This window comes from Magnusiomyces paraingens (assembly GCF_902498895.1).
Source record: "Magnusiomyces paraingens strain CBS 517.90 genome assembly, contig: contig5, whole genome shotgun sequence".
Lineage (NCBI taxonomy): Eukaryota > Fungi > Ascomycota > Dipodascomycetes > Dipodascales > Dipodascaceae > Magnusiomyces > Magnusiomyces paraingens.
In genome coordinates, this window is record NW_022474071.1 from 1,586,956 (window position 1) to 1,605,941 (window position 18,986).

Here is an 18,986-nt window from a genome sequence, read left to right on the forward strand (position 1 = left end):
TTTATTTCTTTCTTTATTTATTATTTTTTTTTCATATAATAATGGAAAAAGTACATTACTGGGCCGGAGCATCCTTGACGGGCTCGGCCTCCGTCATTTCGATATCACCATCCTTGTCGCGGATCTCTGTTTCGGCAAGTGATTCACTCTCTGTAAGTTTTTCAGATTCAGGAGCGGTTTCAGGTTCAGTAGGTTTTTCAGAATCAGTAGGTTTTTCAGTTTCAGTAGGGTTTTCAGTCACAGTTGGGTTTTCAGGTTCTTTAGGTTTTTCAGAATCTGTAGGGGTTTCAACCTCTGTAGTTTTTTCTTTATCAGTAGGCTTTTCGGGGGTTTCAGATTTTTCAGATTCAGATTTTTCAGGCTCTACAGATGCAGACTCTTCAGGTTTTGAAGGTTCCGCAGGTTCCACAGGTTCCACAGGTTCCAATGATTCTTTAGGTTCTGCAGATTCCACAGATTCAGCAGATTCTTTAGGTTCTGCAGAGCTTTCCTGCTGTTGAGTTTCCTTTGTTTCTTGTGAAGCAGCAGGCTGTTTCTTCTTCTCTTCGGGTCTTGTGCCAACCGAGTATCCAGCAATATTTGTTCCTCCATCACCACCACCAACAGCACCGCGAATGTCAGCTTCAGTGAGCGATCCAGAAGTATCAACAGCTGCAATTCGTTTTGGAATTTTGTTTGCAGCAGCAGCTTGTAAGTCTAAAATATCATTAACTGGTCCATCATCTACAGGCACGTAATCTCCGTGATTAACAAGTTGAGCCCAAGTCTTGACTAAGCAGTGAGGAGGGCTTTGAGAATCTGTGACATCATTTTGTTGATTTGAAGCAGCTGGAGTATTATTTGAGTGATCACCAGGAGCTGGTGTACCTGTTTGTGAAGATGATTGTTGTTGTTGGGACTGTTGTTGCTGGGTTTGTTGTTGTTGATGTTGTTGTTGTTGATGTTGTTGTTGTTGTTGTTGTTGTTGCTGCTGCTGCTGCTGGCCCACAATTATAGGTGAAACCCATACACGTTGCCAATGGTTGACGTGGTCTTCAATTTCATTTTTATGAGAATTTGATGCCGCATTTCCTCTAGCGGCAGATTGACGATAAAGTGATGGTCGATGTGAGACCATGATAATGTTGAGAGGTATGCAGGAAAAAAAAAAAAAAAAAAAAAAAAAAAAAAAAAAACAAGAATAAACCTGAGTTAAAAAATTAAAAAAATAAAAAAAAATAAAAAAATAAAATAATAATAATAATAATAATAATAATTGAGTTGGGACTTAGGACGCGTTTTTTTTTATTTTTATTTTTTTTTTGTTAAAAGACGCGTTTTTAATTTTTGGTTTTTTGGTTTTTTTTTATAAGTGGTGGTGATGATGAAATTTTTTTTTTTATTTTGAAGGGGAAAGAAAAAAAAAAATTAAAAAATTAAAAAATTTAAATGGGTTAGGGTTAATTTTAATTTTAATTTTTAATTTTAATTTTGATATTGATATTGAAGGACTGGACTTAAAGTAAATTATAAATATATTTAATATAAACTTATAAGTTATAATTATTATATTTCACAATTAATTATATATATTTAAATTAAAAAATTTTTTATAACATTATAATAATGTTATAATAATTGTGAAAATGTTAAAGTCCATCCCAAATAGGCAATTTAAAATATTAAAAAAAAAAAAAAAAAAGTATTTTTTGTGAAAAAATATAAAACTTTGTTGTTGTTGTTGTATTTTATAGAAAGTACAACAATAAAATATTCATATATAAAAATTCTTTTAATATAATTGTTATTATTGTTGTAACTTAGGTAAAAAGGAAAAAAAAAACTAACTATTTATATCAAAAAGCCATCAAAAAAGTTTTTATTTTTTATTTTTGATTTTTTTTTGATTTTTTTATATATAAAAAGAAATAACTTCACTACTAATTATTATTCTTATTATTCAAAAAAAAAAAAAAAAAAAAAAAAAAAACCTAACTTTTCAATAAATTATCTTTTTATAAATTTGTTATAAGTGTTGTTGTTGTTGTTGTTGTTGTTGTTGTTGTGATAGTGGTGGCTTTGAAATAAAAATTTTAAAAATTTTAAAAAATAAAAAGTCCGGGTAACTCTGATGACTCTTTTGAAAAAAAAAAAAAAAAAACTTTTAAAAATTATTTTATTATTATTATTATTATTACAACACCATCAATAATTAATTAATTAAATAAATAAATATAAATCATTCAATCAATCAATCAATCAATAAATCTTTTTTTTTTTTTTTTTTTTTTTTTTTTTTTTTTTCCCTCTTACAACAAAAACCCAACCAACTCAATTATTATCATCAATTATCAAAAAAATGTCGACCCCAGTCACTCTTCACCTCCGTGCTGAAACTAAGCCCCTCGAGCACCGCGCTGCTTTGACTCCTAATACCACCAAGAAACTTCTTGACGCTGGCTTCAATGTTATTGTCGAAAAGTCTTCCCAGAGCACCTTCGACATTAAGGAATACGAGGCTGTTGGTGCTACCATTGCCGAAGAAGGCTCTTGGCCTCAGGCCCCCAAGGACCATATCATCATTGGTCTTAAGGAACTCCCTGAAGAATCTTTCCCTCTGATCCATGAGCACATCCAATTCGCTCATTGCTACAAGGATCAGGGCGGCTGGAAGGACGTTCTTAAGCGCTTCCCTGAAGGTAAGGGAACTCTCTATGACCTTGAATTCCTCGAAGATGATAATGGCCGCCGTGTCGCTGCTTTTGGTTTCCATGCTGGTTTTGCTGGTGCCGCCATTGGCATTAAGGACTGGGCTTTCCGTCAAACTCACTCCGATGAGGAGAGCCTTGGCGCCATTGAACCTTTCCCCTATGAGCACCTCCTTGTTGAAGATGTCAAGAAAAATCTTGCTGCTGCTGGTAAGACCCTCCCTAAGGTTCTTGTCATTGGTGCCTTGGGCCGCTGTGGTTCCGGTGCCGTTGACTTGTGCCGTAAGGCCGGTATCCCTGAAGAAAACATCATCAAGTGGGATATCGCCGAGACCTCCAAGGGTGGTCCCTTCCAGGAGATTGCTGATGCCGATATCTTCATCAACTGTATCTACCTCTCCAAGCCCATTCCTCCCTTTATCAACTTGGATCTCCTCAACAAGGAGTCCCGCAAGCTCCAGGTCATTGTCGACGTCTCTGCCGATACAACCAACCCCCACAACCCTATCCCCGTCTACACTGTCGCCACTGTCTTTAACAAGCCCACTGTTCCTGTCGAAACCACTGTTGGCCCTCGCTTAGATGTTGTTTCCATCGACCACTTGCCCTCTCTGCTGCCACGTGAGGCCTCTGAGGCTTACTCTGAGGCCCTGCTGCCATCTTTGCTTGAGCTCCCCCAACGTGACACTGCTCCTGTCTGGACCCGTGCTAAGGCCCTCTTTGATCACCACGTTGCCCGTCTTGATTAGATTGATGTAAAAGTAAAGTGTATATTTTTGAATGTCAAGTAATTTTTAGTTTGTACGAGGTTTCTTTTTTTTTTTTTTTTTTTTTCAACCTTTTGAAAGGTGGTGATTGAGGGGGATATATTGGAAGAGTTTCATTATTTTTGTCTACCCACCAAGTTTATTTGAATCTTTTTTATTTTTTTATTTTTTTATTATTATTATTATAAAAAACATCATTACCACCAACTATCATGAGCCACAAGGTAGTATTGATTACTGGTGGCCAAGGGTAAGTTTAAACAAAAGATAATTGGGATTAATTAAATACTAAGATTTTTTTTTTTTTTTTTTTTTTTTTAGATATCTTGGTCTATCCATTGCTAAGCGTATCATTGATGATACCCCTAAGGAAACCCGTCTTACCATAATTATTACATCACGAACCTTCCCCAATATTAAAAATGCCATCAAGGAACTCAAAGCCTATGTTCTTAAAAACCACTTAGACCGTCCTGCACTTGTCGAATTTGACTACGTGACGGTCGATCTTGCTGATATGGTTTCAGTATGTGCAGCTTTGCGTGAATTGGAACTCCGGTATGCTCACATCGATACAGTAGTTTTCAATGCTTGTTTAGCACTCTACGATGGAATTGACTGGGTCCAGTCCTGTGTCCAAACTCTCCAGAATCCTGTTGAAGCCTTTACTTATGCACGATACAAAATCCAACGCCCAGTCAAACCAACCCGTGATGGTATGGGGTCTGTTTTCCAAGCAAATGTATTTGCGCCATGGTTTATTCTGCGGCGGCTCACGGGGCCTCGTCAAGTTTCTAAAGATAAATTGGAGGTGGAGAAAATGGAAACTCCTGTTTTGGGATCTGGGTCTAAAGTGTTTTGGATCTCATCACTAACTGCAGACACAATGGCGAAAAGCCCAAGTGAGGGAGGACTTGACTTGGATGATATAGACTTGTTTAATACCCCAGAATCTTATGAAGCCTCGAAACGTGAAATTGACTTGTTGCATCATGCTACAGCTCAGCTATTAAAGGACCGTTATGGCGTCACTTCATTACTTGTACAACCTGGGATTTTTAAAAGCACGTCGTTTGTTCCAACACTTAACGTGTTTGCATATGTTGGCATGTTGCTTGCATTTTACTTGTGTCGGTGGCTTGGTAGTCCCTATCATAACATTGATCCTTGGAAAGCTGCAAATGCTGTGGCAACATTAGATGCAACCCCAAATGATCAGATTAACTTGTTTACCAAGTATGGCTCAGCTACTGACCGACGTGGAAGAGAATATGTAATGAAGCAGGTTGTTCCTGGTCTTGAACAAGGCTTTGACGAAGAAGAAGCACAAAACTCAAGTGCAGAGACTGGGACTGGTGCCGGTGCCGGTGCCGGCCGGCGCAGTGCTGGAGAGGCATACAAGCTGTATTTGTACGTGGAAGCTCTTTACAAGGTATGGGAAGAGCGGCTGGCCAAGCAAGTAGTTGAACGGTATTTGTTTTAAGTCGTAAGTCATAAATCATAAATCATAATATATAAGTTATAAGTTATAAGATTTACTAGATTGCATCATTTCACGTCGAAATCACCACAGCCTAAAGTGACTCTTTTTGTTTGCCCCAAATGAGCGACGAAGGGAAATTATTTATTCATTTATTTTATTTATTAAAATATTTATCAAAAAAAAAAAAAAAAAAAAAAAACCCCAACCAACCACCCAATCTCAGTTCTTACAAATAACCATAAATCCCCAGTCAGCTTTGAAATATATATATATATATATATCTATATAAATTCAATTCATTACATCTTAAATACTTATGTTCCTTAGAAGAACTCCACTCCAATCTCTCCAGCAGCGCTCCTCATTCCGTCTAATGTCCACCTCTACTACTTTTAAACCCTTCCCTACCCCCTCGGCCAAAGTCTCCAACTCTGCCAAAGACGTGTGGAGTCTTATCAACGAGACTGCTGCTTCGGTCGAGCGCGAGTCCGGCCAAAAGGTTGTCAATCTTGGCCAAGGCTTTTTCTCTTACTCTCCTCCTGATTTTGCCATCCAGGCTGCTAAAGAATCTCTTGATGTTGCAGCTCTCAACCAGTACGCCCCCACACGCGGACTGCTCAACTTGCGTAAAGCCATTGCCGATGCTTATACTCCATTCTTTGACCGCAAACTGGACCCGGAAACTGAGATTGTGGTAACTGCAGGTGCCAACGAGGGAATGTTTGCAGCCTTTACTGGGTTTTTAAACCAGGATGACGAAGTGATTGTATTTGAACCCTTTTTCGACCAGTACATTTCAAACATCCAGTTACCTGGAGGTATTGTCAAGTACGTACCTTTGCACCCTCCAGTGGATGGCAGTACTCGCGTGGCCAGCGCATCTGACTGGACAATTGATTTTGAGGAGCTTGAGAAGACTATCACTCCTCGCACCAAAATGATTGTCATTAACTCACCTCAAAACCCCACAGGCAAAGTTTTTTCGCGTGAGGAATTGACCAAGATTGGCGAGCTTGCCGTCAAGTATAACTTTATCATTCTTTCGGATGAAGTTTATGACCGATTGTACTACACGGAGTTTGTACGCATTGCAACCTTGTCACCTGCCATTTCGCGCTTGACACTGACGGTGGGGTCTGCCGGGAAAACTTTTAGTGCCACTGGCTGGCGTGTTGGTTGGTTGATTGGTCATCCGGAACTTATCAAGTACGTTGCAGCAGCACATACACGCATCACATTTACGGTCAATACGCCCTTGTCGAATGCTGTTGCCAAAGCCCTTGAGGCATCTCAAAGCAATGGATATTATGAAGAGCAGGTTGCTTCATTTCGCAGAAAATATTCCATTTTGACTTCTGTTTTTGATGAAATTGGATTACCATACACCGTTGCTGAGGGTGGTTATTTTTTGCTTGTTAACTTTGCCAAGGTCAAACTTCCTGAAGATTATTTTTTCCCCGATGATGTGACTGTTGGCCGAGCAAAGGATTTCCGACTTGCATACTGGTTGATTAAAGAGTTTGGAGTTGTTGCGATTCCACCAACTGAGTTTTACACGGTTGAGAATGCTCATCTTGCAGAGGACTATTTGCGTTTTGCTGTATGTAAGGATGATTGGATGTTGGAGGCAGCCGTTGAGAAACTGCGGGGACTTAAGAAATACATTGAATGATTGATTAAGTGTTATATGATATGATAAAAGAAATATAATATGAATGTAGGTCTTTTTTTTTTTTTTTTTTTTTTTTTTTTTTTGAGAATAATTATATATATAGAGTAAGTATAAACTGAATAAATGAATTCAAAGAATTCAAAGAATTATTTTTAAAATCGGATATTTGATGGCTTTCGGAATGATGGAAGAAACTCCGGCAAAGTGCTTTTTGGTGGGTATTTTTTTTTTCTTTCTTTCTTACGGATGGTTGTTGAATTTGTAAAGCTGGTAATTTGAGTGGGCGGGAAAAAAGCCAATTTTTTTTATTTTTTTTTTTAAATTTATTATTTTTTTAAATTTATTATTTTTTTAAATTTATTATTTTTTTAAATTTATTATTTTTTTAAATTTATTTTTTTTTTTAAATTTTTATCAAATTTTTATTAAATTTATTATTTTTGGCTGACTGGCTGGTTGTAAATCGGAAAGCCTCCGTCAGTGGGGGGCAGCCGTTTGCAAATTGCAAATTGCAAATTACAGATTTCAGATTGCAGATTGCCGGTTAAAGTGCAAATTTGTTTGTTTGAAATGTTTGGGTGGGGGATAAAAAAAAATAAATAAAAAAAAAACAACCCACATAATTTTAATAAAAGTTATAAGTTAATAACTAGTTAAAAGTAATATATAAAATTTTTAAGCAAATACCGTAATAGATATTTGTAAACTTGATAAATCAATCCAAAAGAAATGAAAAAAAAAAACAGTTATCGTAAGTGAGATTCTTCCTCAATATTCTAAACTAAACTAAATAAATAAATAAATAAAAACCACTTGCAATATTCAAACTTGTTTTTTTTTTTTTTTGGCCCCTCTTACTCCCCGGATTTTTGAAAAATCAGGAGATTTTTTATTATAAAAGAAAAGAAAAAAATAATAATAATAATGAAAAAAATAAAAAAAATGAAATCATCGGACCGAGTATTATTATTATTATTATTTTATTTATTTAACTTATATAAAATATGTTTATATAAATATATATTAACATATATGTTAATATATATATGTGAATATAAAATCTTTTTGATTTCCTTTTTGGGACTTTTAAGACGTCATCGGAACTGTGGACTTTAAAACAAAACTTTGGAAAATTCCAAATTTTTTTTTCTTTTTTTCTTTCTTTCCATTCTTTTCTTTTCTTTTTTTTTTTTTTTTTTTTTTTGACATTTGTGGGGAAATAATAATAAAGATTAAAAAAATAAAAAATAAAAAAAATCAGACAATAAAAAATAAAAAAAAAAAAAAGACCCCGCCATTCAAAATCATTCCAGTACTAATACATAACACCATAATGGACAATATTCATAATATAAATCTTGATCTTATCCAAATATAAAAGAAATGAATATTCCTCAGTTTATTTTTTTTTTTTTTTACTTTATTCATTCTATTCTTCATTCTATTCATTAAATAATTAAAAAACAACAACAACAACAACAACTTCTTATCTTAAACAAACCTTCTTCTATTTTCTTATCAATAATCAAAATATTCAAAAATGGACCAACAATTCACTGAAATGGTTATCGCCGCCATGGGCTCTAAAACCACCCCTAAAATGCGCAGAATCTTAGGCTCCCTTATCCAACACATCCATGACTTCTCTCGTGAAAACCAAATCACCGTCGAGGAATGGATGGCCGGTGTTGATTTCATCAACCGCATTGGTCAAATGTCCGACGAACGCAGAAACGAAGGTATTCTTGTGTCGGATGTTTTCGGTCTCGAGTCTCTTGTCGATTCCATCACCTACCACCTTGAAGCCCATGACCACACTTCCACTGCAATCATTGGACCCTTCTACAGACCAAACTCTCCCAAGTACCCCTACGGAGGTTCCATCATCCAAAAGGAACTCGGCGGACAGAAGACTTGGGTCCATGGAAGAGTTACCGACACCCAGGGTAACCCCCTTGAGGGCGCTGAACTTGAGGTCTGGCACACTGCCCCCAATGGTCTCTACGAACAACAGGACCCTGATCAGCCCGACTACAACCTCCGTGGTACCTTCACCGCAGACAAGAACGGTGACTATGCTTACATTGCTCTTCGCCCCACCAACTACCCAATCCCTTACGATGGACCTGCCGGTGACTTGCTCCAGCTTATGGATAGACATCCTTATCGTCCTTCTCACATCCACTGGCGTGTGACCAAGAGTGGGTTCCGTTCTCTTATTACCCAGATTTATGACTCTGACTGCGAGTACGTCAAGAACGATTCCGTCTTTGCGGTCAAGCCTGAACTTGTTGTTCACTTCAAGCCTGCTTCCGAGGAAATCAAGTCCAAGTATGGTGTTGAATTTGATCTTGAGTATAACATTGCCCTTCCTACTGAAGCTCAGGCCCATGCTCAGGTCGAGAAGCGTTTGGCTGAGCAGAAGGCTCTTGAGGAAGAGCTCCACGCCAAGGCCCAAATTAAATAAGCTGTTTTTGACTTGGGTGTTTATAAAAAAATATATAGTTCTTTTATAAAAAAAAAATATAAAAAAAAATTGTCTTTTGATCTTTCGAAATAATTAAAAAAAAAAAACTTGAATATTTTTAAATTGATTATTGGTGGATTTAAGAAAATTTTGTATTTACAAAATTTACCATATATGGTATATATATCTAAATATCTAAAAGATGGGCAGAGTGGATGTTTATATACATAATCAGTTATAATTATGTAATTATTAAAAGTTGTGAAATTTCAAATATTTTAAACGTTTAAAATATTTAACTTAAAAAAAAAAAAAAAAAGTTAAATTTTCAATTGTTACTACCAACACTATATACCACTAAAATACAACAACATCATCTACCGAGAAATTCAAACACTTTTTAACTCACATAAATATTGTAATATTGTGAACATTTTTAAATATAATAATGGCAAATTAATTTTTTTTTTAAAATTTTAAAAGAAAAAAAAAAATTTGAAAAGATTCAAGTAAAAGGATAATGTTTCAACAATATTGCAATATTTGTGTGAATTGAAAAAGTGTTTAGTTGTTTCGGTTGATGATATTTTTTTTGTGGTAATTAATGACTTGAGCGAATTTCCAATGTTCAGCAAAGAAAAAAAAGATACTTTAAAAAATAGTTAATTTTACTTTCCCAAAGATTTTAGCCACATTAATATAAATAAATACATATAAATACATATAAATATATATAAATTATAAAAATAAATAGAAAGTTACATTTGTTAATAATAATAATAATAATAATAATAATAATAATAATAATAATAATAATAATAATAATAATAATAATAATGTGGCTAATGGGGAAATTAACAAAATAATCACATTGCATCCATTAGTCAAAACTAAAAAATTTCTTAAAGTAGTTTAGTAAACTTCCTCTTTAGGAAATTCAAAACTAATAACTGTAATATGTAAAAATCAATAATATTATTGATTTATTATAATAAATAAATTAAAAAAAAAAAACCTTAAGTTAAATATCATTCATTGCCCACAATATATTTTTTTTTTCCCCTCTGCAATTCCCTTTTTTTTTAAAAAAAAATCATTTTAAATCATTTTAAATAATTTTAAACCATTTTAAACCATTTTAAACCATTATTTATCTATATATCCACCAATGAATATTCTGATAAAAAACCTACTTCTGCTCTATATATTCGCTAAATTAACATTTGCTGCAAATAGTGACTGCTACATCCCGGTAACAATAAATGAGTGCCAATCAATTTGCTCTAAATTTGTAAATGATGATCTACCTAGTATTAACCAGGACTATGCTATTTTTGCCAGTACTTGGAATAATGCTATACTATGCAATAACCCAAAATTACACAACTGGGAAGTGGATTCATGTTTTCAATGTACTTATTATTACCAAACTTCCCATAGCTTGACAACAACCCAAAAAGATATACTTTACAATTTATACTCAATTTGTGATGTAAATCCACCTCTAAAAGAGGTGTGTGATTTTGTCCAGGAGTCTTTAGCAAATGAAAATTGTTACATTCCAGTCACAAGCGATAACTGCATATCATTATGTACCACATTTGTAAAAAATGATATACCTAGTATCGAAGCCAGCTTATCTATCTACCAGACAACAAAAAATCTTAATGACATTTGCAATAACCCAAATATATTTAACAAAGAAGTGGCAGCATGCTATCAATGTACTAATCATTACAATGCAGACTACGCTATGACACAAAATCAAATAGCAGAACTCCACAATATCTTCCCATTGTGCAGTATTAATATTCCTCCTATAAATGTGTGTGAGTTCGACGGAGGTGTATTTTCATCCACTGAACTTCCGGATGAATCTTCCACAGAAGGTGAAACTTCCAGTGAATCATCAACCGACTCTTCCACCGACTCTTCCACCGACTCTTCCACCGAGTCTTCCACTGAATCTTCCACTGAATCTTCTACTGAATCTTCCTCTGAATCTTCCACTGAATCTTCCTCTGAATCTTCCACTGAATCTTCCACTGAATCTTCCACTGAAACCTCCACCGAATCATCTCCTCCTTCTTCCAATTCTTGTTTTGCCATTGATACAACTACTTGTCAAACTTCTTGCGACAATGTAAACTCTCTTGTTTCTGACCTCACTTCAAATCTAAATCAATATACCTCTAATACTGATACCTCATTATTGTGTCCCTTTTTAAATTCTAACGAAGATTATACAACTTGCATGCAATGTGTCAATCACTACAACGAAAATTTCGGCCTGACATACCAAAATATATTACAAGTTTTTACTGCTTGGGGAAATTGTGATGTTATATTGGATTTCCCATCAAGTTGTGACAATCCCCAAAATGACTGTGTTGCAGGAGACGAAACGTCTTGTGACAGTTATTGTTATTATTTCTCATGGTACAGTGGATCAATTACATCTAGTATGAGTCTTTATCTTGATTCAAATAACAAAGGAAACTATTGTGACTTTGTAAATAATTATTTGATAAAGGGTTTACATTGTTACAATTGTCTCAAAGCCAATCCAGGAAATATATATGGTCAAAGTGCAATTAGGATATCTAATGCACTTTTTTCATTTGCTTATTGCGGTGTAGACTTAGCCGATTATGAATTGTGTCCAGCAGAATCTTCCACCGAATCTTCCACTGAATCTTCTACTGAATCTTCTACTGAATCTTCTTTCGAATCTTCCACAGAATCTTCCACAGAATCTTCCACAGAATCTTCCACAGAATCTTCCACAGAATCTTCCCTCGAATCTTCCCTCGAATCTTCCACTGAATCTTCCACTGAATCTTCCACTGAATCTTCCACTGAAACCTCCACCGAATCATCTCCTCCTTCTTCCAATTCTTGTTTTGCCATTGATACAACTACTTGTCAAACTTCTTGCGACAATGTAAACTCTCTTGTTTCTGACCTCACTTCAAATCTAAATCAATATACCTCTAGTACTGATACCTCATTATTGTGTCCCTTTTTAAATGCTAACGAAGATTATACAACTTGCATGCAATGTGTCAATCACTACAACGAAAATTTCGGCTTGACATACCAAAATATATTACAAGTTTTTACTGCTTGGGGAAATTGTGATGTTATATTGGATTTCCCATCAAGTTGTGACAATCCCCAAAATGACTGTGTTGCAGGAGACGAAACGTCTTGTGACAGTTATTGTTACTATTTCTCGTGGTATGGTATATCTCTAACAATTTCAATGAATCTATACCTTGATCAAAACAATAAATCGGGATATTGCAATTACATAAATACTTATTTGATAAAAGGTCTACATTGTTATAGTTGTCTCAAAGCTAACTCAGGGAATAACTATGGTAAAACGGCACGTGAAATCTCTAACGCACTTTTCTCATTTGCATATTGTGGTGTTGATCTGGCTGATTATGAATTGTGCCCTACCGAATCTTCCACCGAATCTTCCACCGAATCCTTATCTGAATCAAGCATGGAATCCACCTATGACTCATTGAGGGAATCTTCTATGCAGTCTTCCAATGAATTTTTATCAGAATCTTTGACCGAATCATACACAAATCTTTCTACGGAATTTTTTGAATCTTCTTCTGAATTGTCCATAGACTCATCAACAGAATATTCTACTGAAAACCTTTCTGAATCGTCTTCTGAGTTTTCTTCTAAGTCTTCTTCTGAGTCTTCTTCTGAGTCTTCTTCTGAGTCTTCTTCTGAATCGTCTTCTGAATCTTCTTCTGAGTCTTCTTCTGAGTCTTCTTCTGAGTCTTCTTCTGAGTCTTCTTCTGAGTCTTCTTCTGAATCGTCTTCTGAGTTTTCTTCTGAGTCTTCTTCTGAGTCTTCTTCTGAGTCTTCTTCTGAGTCTTCTTCTGAGTCTTCTTCTGAGTCTTCTTCTGAGTCTTCTTCTGAGTCTTCTTCTGAGTCTTCTTCTGAGTCTTCTTCTGAGTCTTCTTCTGAGTCTTCTTCTGAATCGTCTTCTGAATCTTCTTCTGAGTCTTCTTCTGAGTCTTCTTCTGAGTCTTCTTCTGAGTCTTCTTCTGAGTCTTCTTCTGAATCGTCTTCTGAGTTTTCTTCTGAGTCTTCTTCTGAGTTTTCTTCTGAGTCTTCTTCTGAGTCTTCTTCTGAGTCTTCTTCTGAGTCTTCTTCTGAGTCTTCTTCTGAATCGTCTTCTGAGTTTTCTTCTGAGTCTTCTTCTGAGTCTTCTTCTGAGTCTTCTTCTGAGTCTTCTTCTGAGTCTTCTTCTGAGTCTTCTTCTGAATCGTCTTCTGAATCTTCTTCTGAGTCTTCTTCTGAGTCTTCTTCTGAGTCTTCTTCTGAGTCTTCTTCTGAGTCTTCTTCTGAGTCTTCTTCTGAGTCTTCTTCTGAGTCTTCTTCTGAGTCTTCTTCTGAGTCTTCTTCTGAGTCTTCTTCTGAGTCTTCTTCTGAGTCTTCTTCTGAATCGTCTTCTGAATCTTCTTCTGAGTCTTCTTCTGAGTCTTCTTCTGAGTCTTCTTCTGAGTCTTCTTCTGAGTCTTCTTCTGAATCGTCTTCTGAGTTTTCTTCTGAGTCTTCTTCTGAGTCTTCTTCTGAGTCTTCTTCTGAGTCTTCTTCTGAGTCTTCTTCTGAGTCTTCTTCTGAGTCTTCTTCTGAGTCTTCTTCTGAGTCTTCTTCTGAGTTTTCTTCTGAGTCTTCTTCTGAGTTTTCTTCTGAGTCTTCTTCTGAATCGTCTTCTGAGTCTTCTTCTGAGTTTTCTTCTGAGTCTTCTTCTGAATCGTCTTCTGAGTCTTCTTCTGTGTCTTCTTCTGAGTCTTCTTCTGAATCGTCTTCTGAGTCTTCTTCTGAGTCTTCTTCTGAGTCTTCTTCTGAGTCTTCTTCTGAGTCTTCTTCTGAATTGTCTTCTGAGTCTTCTTCTGAGTCTTCTTCTAAGTATTCTTCTGAGTCTTCTGCTGAGTTTTCTTCTGAGTCTTCTTCTGAGTTTTCTTCTGAGTCTTCTTCTGAATCGTCTTCTGAGTCTTCTTCTGTGTCTTCTTCTGAGTCTTCTTCTGAATCGTCTTCTGAGTCTTCTTCTGAATTGTCTTCTGAGTCTTCTTCTGAGTCTTCTTCTAAGTATTCTTCTGAGTCTTCTTCTGTGTCTTCTTCTGAGTCTTCTACCGAATCATATACTGAATCTTCCATAGAATCATCTACAGAATCTTCTACCGGATCTTCCATTGAATCCCCCACCGAGTCTTCTATTAAATCTTCTACTGAATCTTCTACCGAGTCTTTCACTGAATCTTCTACAGAATATTCCACTAAATCTTCCACCGAATCTTCCACCGAATCTTCTACTGAATCTTCCACAGAATCTTCTACTGAATCTTCCACCGAGTCTTCTTCCGAATCTTCCACTGAATCTTCCACAGAATCTTCCCTCGCATCTTCTACTGAATCTTCCACTGAATCTTCTACCGAGTCTTACACCGAGTCTTCCACTGAATCTTCCACAGAATCTTCCACTGAATCTTCCACTGAATCTTCCACTGAATCTTCCACTGAATCTTCCACTGAATCTTCCACTGAATCTTCCACTGAATCTTCCACTGAATCTTCCACTGAATCTTCTACTGAATCTTCCACTGAATCTTCAACCGAGTCTTCTACTGAATCTTCCACCGAGTCGTCTACTGAATCTTTTACTAAATCTTCTATTGAATCTTCTACTGAATCTTCCACTGAATCTTCTACTGAATCTTCTACTGAATCTTCTACTGAATCTTCCACAGAATCTTCCACAGAATCTTCTACAGAATCTTCTACAGAATCTTCAACAGAATCTTCCACTGAATCTTCCACAGAATCTTCCACTGAATCTTCCACTGAATCTTCCACAGAATCTTCAACCGAGTATTCTACTGAATCTTCCACCGAGTCTTCTACTGAATTGTCTACTAAATTGTCTACTGAATCATCCACCGAAACATCCACCGAAACATCCACCGAAACATCCACAGAAACATCCACAGAAACATCCACCGAAACTTCTACAGAATCTTCTACAAAATCTTCCACAGAATCTTCAACCGAGTCTTCTACTGAATCTTTTACTAAATCTTCTATTGAATCTTTTACTAAATCTTCTATTGAATCTTCTACTGAATCTTCCACTGAGTCTTCTACTGAATCTTCCTCTGAATCTTTCTTCAGATCTTCCTTAAGTTCTGATTTCTCTCTTTCTTATGAATCTACTTTTGAGTCCATTTCTGTCTCTGCCTCTACTTCAGAAATCATTTCTTCAACTTCGACGAATCATACTGCTACTGCTACTGCTACTGCTACTGCTACTGCTACTGCTACTGCTACTGCTACTGCTACCAATATTGTTGTTCAATCTGCAACCACCACTGTTACTGAACCTTGTCCTCTTTGTAAAACACATACCATTACGGAATCAACCATCACCACCGTCACCACCACATCTGGAACTGTTGTTGTAACTATTACAGAACCTTGTGAAACCATTGCAACTGTTGTTGAATCACCTGTGATTACAGGGTCTGAGACTTTTTTCACAAAAATTACTCTTACTCAAACTTCTCCGTCAACCGTTACTGTTACAGGTGAATGTTCTGTATGCAAGACTATCACCACAACAAGTAGTGGACTTACCACTTACACCACAACGTCTAGTGGATCAGTTATAACAGTTACAGAGCCATGTGAAACAACCATCACAGCTGTTGAATCTCCTGTTGTTTTTGGTAGTATTACCAGTTATATTACTATTTCCCAATCACCTCCAAAGGCCTCATCTACTGAAATTTGCACTGAGTGTCAAACAATAACCAAGACTAGTACTGGTGTCACTACTTTTACCAGTTTGTCTGAAGGCTCAATTGTTACTATTACTGAGCCATGCGAGACTACAATTACAGCAATTGAATCCCCCATTATCTTTGGTACTTTGACTAGTTATGTTACTATCTCTAGCTTTTCACCTGAATCAACTGTTATTGAGCAATGTTCTGAATGTCAAACTACCACTCTGACCAGCAGTGGTTATACCACTTATACTACTACCTCTTCTGGTATTATCACCACAGTCACAGAGCCATGTGAAGTAGTCATTACTGCAATTGAATCCCCCATTGTTTTTGGTACCCTCACTAGTTATATTACTATTTCTAGCTTTTCACCTGAATCAACTGTTATTGAGCAATGTTCTGAATGTCAAACTACCACTCTGACCAGCAGTGGTTATACCACTTATACTACTACCTCTTCTGGTATTATCACCACAGTCACAGAGCCATGTGAAGTAGTCATTACTGCAATTGAATCCCCCATTGTTTTTGGTACCCTCACTAGTTATATTACTATTTCTAGCTTTTCACCTGAATCAACTGTTACTGAGCAATGTTCTGAATGTCAAACTACCACTCTGACCAGCAGTGGTTATACCACTTATACTACTACTTCTTCTGGTATTACCACCACAGTCACAGAGCCATTTGACATAGTCATTACTGCCATTGAATCCCCCATTGTTTCGGGTACCCTCACTAGTTATGTTACTATCTCTAGCTTTTCACTTGAATCAGCTGTTACTGAGCAATGTTCTGAATGTCAAACTACCATCAAGACCAGCAGTGGTTTTACCACCTATACTACTACTTCTTCTGGTATTACCACCACAGTCACAGAGCCATATGAAGTAGTCATTACTGCAATTGAATCCTCTATTGTTTCGGGTACTCTCACTAGTTATGTTACAGTTTCTTCAACCTCCCCATTAGTTTCTGAATCAGTTGCTATTTGCACAAACTGTAAGACTGTGTCCACTGTCATCATGGGTCTTTCCACCTACTCTTTAACTTCGGGAACTACTGCTATTGTATTAACTACACCAGTTGAGACTACCGTTATATTAGTTGAGTCACCAGTTATTTCTGGCACGGTTACTGATTACACAGTTTTTTCTTCGTCAACTGTCGGATCATTAAGCAATATTTTGTCTGGAACAACTTACTTACCTCCAGTTTTGTCAACTGAACAACCTGTGGAGCAAGTTAATGGTGGAAATAATCTCTCTATAGGTATTTCAATTCTTTTTGTTTGGTTTATGTTTTTAATTTTTGTTTAGTTTTTTTTTTAAAGACCTTTTATTTAAACAAATTTTATAGTGATTCATTAATTAATGAATACATTATAATGTATTTAATTCCAATTTTTTATATTTTTTTTAGATTCTGTTAATATTTCAAAGTTCAAAATTTTTGTCTATGTCATCGTCTATATATATATAGGGAAATATAGTTTGTAAATTATGTAACATCTTTATAAGCAAGTATTTAGCCACATATTGTATACAATCTACAAAAATAACCCCCCACTCCCTTTTAAGTGGGGGGAGATCTTTAATGTTTTATTTTTAAAGTTTTTTTTATCTTTTTTTTTTTTTCAAATTTAAAATTAACTATATAGTTTCTTTTCAAGATAATAATAATTCTTCTGCCATATCTACTTAACCTTAAACCATTGATATACATATTAATGGTTTGTGATATATCACAAGTCCTAAAGGCATATTGAGACAACTGTCAAATATATTAATTAAAAGATAACTGGTAATTGGTAATTGGACCCTAACCCTATGATTAAAACAACTTGTACCTATTATATATTTAATTATATTTAGCCACATCGTATTGAGAAATTTTCTTTAAAGGAAAAAAAAAAAAAAAAAAAAAACACACACAAACAAACAAACAACACAGGCTACTACCACAAACCCGTCACCAAATAATTGGAAATATTATTTTCCAAAGAAGGTCTTTGTTTATTAGTTGCTATACTAATTATTTGTTTTTCATTATTAGATCAATATTGAGATGATAATACTTGCTTTAATATCTTCTTCTAAGGAAATTATACACTCACATTGACATTTATGTACAATTTTTTTTTTTTTTTTTTTTGTTTAAATAAAAAAATGATTAAGCTTAAAGAGTTATAATGTTCTTTGTTAAAATATTTATATAAGTTTGTATTTGATTATACCCAAATTCTATTGAAAAGCCTTTCCGAATGAGATTAAAAATACCAGTGAATCCACTTTATTTATATATATATCTATGAGTGTCAAGAAGAATTATTATGAAATTCTACTTCTGATTTAAAAGTGTCATTATTTTTTTATTTTCAGTTAACAGTTGGTGATAGTTTAAATTTCATTGCAATATGATTAAACTTTAAAGTTTAAAGTTTAATCATATTGCAATTTTCATTTTGAAACCTTCAGACATTTTGGTATTATTTAACTGTCATTTTGTAAATCTTTTCCATCTTGTCCATCTTGAATATAAATGGCCTCTTTTCTTTGAAAAAAAAAAAAAAAGTTATATTTATACTTCTTTTTACCATTTGATAAATCTCTTTTAATTCATCATAATGCCATATTTCTTTTTGATTAATTCACAATTGATGGGTCCTATTTGACCTACCAATCTTCCTATATGATTTCATTCTGTGTGCTTCTGTATATGTCAAATAGTAATATGTATTTCATTTAATCGAAACATTAGTGTTTTTAGCCACATCAATTGCTGCCCAGTCGTGAAATTAATAAATTACTAAAAGATTTGCTAAACTTTTATTTTCACTTAAAACAGTTGGGCTTATAAAAAATAAAAGTCAAGTCTTTAAGACGATAATAATTTAAGTACGTATGTAAATATAGTATACTACTTATGTGTATAAATAAAGTATGTGTATAAATATATACCCTTCTCTGTCACAATTTTTTTTTTTATTCCTTAACCCCCTTTTATTTTTAATCGTTTTCAATAATATATCTTCTACCAGAATCATGAAAATAAAAATACTCAACAAGAAACTGCTTTTACTTTCAGTA

At 35.0% G+C, this 18,986-nt stretch overlaps 6 protein-coding genes across 6 annotated transcripts; 5 read left to right on the plus strand and 1 right to left on the minus strand.

The window, feature by feature from the left end:
• Positions 1–55: 55 nt before the first annotated feature.
• SAPINGB_P006160 (uncharacterized protein) lies at positions 56–1,117 on the minus strand (the record flags this gene model as incomplete). Its single annotated transcript, XM_032000874.1, has 1 exon — positions 56–1,117. The coding sequence occupies one exon, from the start codon at positions 1,115–1,117 to the stop codon at positions 56–58; it is 1,062 nt and encodes a 353-aa protein (XP_031856765.1).
• A 1,221-nt stretch (positions 1,118–2,338) lies between these two features.
• On the plus strand, positions 2,339–3,436 carry SAPINGB_P006161 (uncharacterized protein; the record flags this gene model as incomplete). Its single annotated transcript, XM_032000875.1, has 1 exon — positions 2,339–3,436. The coding sequence occupies one exon, from the start codon at positions 2,339–2,341 to the stop codon at positions 3,434–3,436; it is 1,098 nt and encodes a 365-aa protein (XP_031856766.1).
• Positions 3,437–3,666: 230 nt separating this feature from the next.
• On the plus strand, positions 3,667–4,937 carry SAPINGB_P006162 (uncharacterized protein; the record flags this gene model as incomplete). The annotated part of the gene is made up of 2 exons (XM_032000876.1): positions 3,667–3,704; positions 3,776–4,937. The coding sequence occupies 2 exons, from the start codon at positions 3,667–3,669 to the stop codon at positions 4,935–4,937; spliced, it is 1,200 nt and encodes a 399-aa protein (XP_031856767.1).
• Positions 4,938–5,253: 316 nt separating this feature from the next.
• Positions 5,254–6,609, plus strand: SAPINGB_P006163 (uncharacterized protein; the record flags this gene model as incomplete). The annotated part of the gene is made up of 1 exon (XM_032000877.1): positions 5,254–6,609. The coding sequence occupies one exon, from the start codon at positions 5,254–5,256 to the stop codon at positions 6,607–6,609; it is 1,356 nt and encodes a 451-aa protein (XP_031856768.1).
• A 1,540-nt stretch (positions 6,610–8,149) lies between these two features.
• On the plus strand, positions 8,150–9,076 carry SAPINGB_P006164 (uncharacterized protein; the record flags this gene model as incomplete). The annotated part of the gene is made up of 1 exon (XM_032000878.1): positions 8,150–9,076. The coding sequence occupies one exon, from the start codon at positions 8,150–8,152 to the stop codon at positions 9,074–9,076; it is 927 nt and encodes a 308-aa protein (XP_031856769.1).
• Positions 9,077–10,829: 1,753 nt separating this feature from the next.
• SAPINGB_P006165 (uncharacterized protein) lies at positions 10,830–17,216 on the plus strand (the record flags this gene model as incomplete). Its single annotated transcript, XM_032000879.1, has 3 exons — positions 10,830–11,487; positions 11,716–12,321; positions 12,448–17,216. 3 exons carry the CDS (start codon positions 10,830–10,832, stop codon positions 17,214–17,216), a joined length of 6,033 nt encoding a protein of 2,010 aa, XP_031856770.1.
• Positions 17,217–18,986: the final 1,770 nt, after the last annotated feature.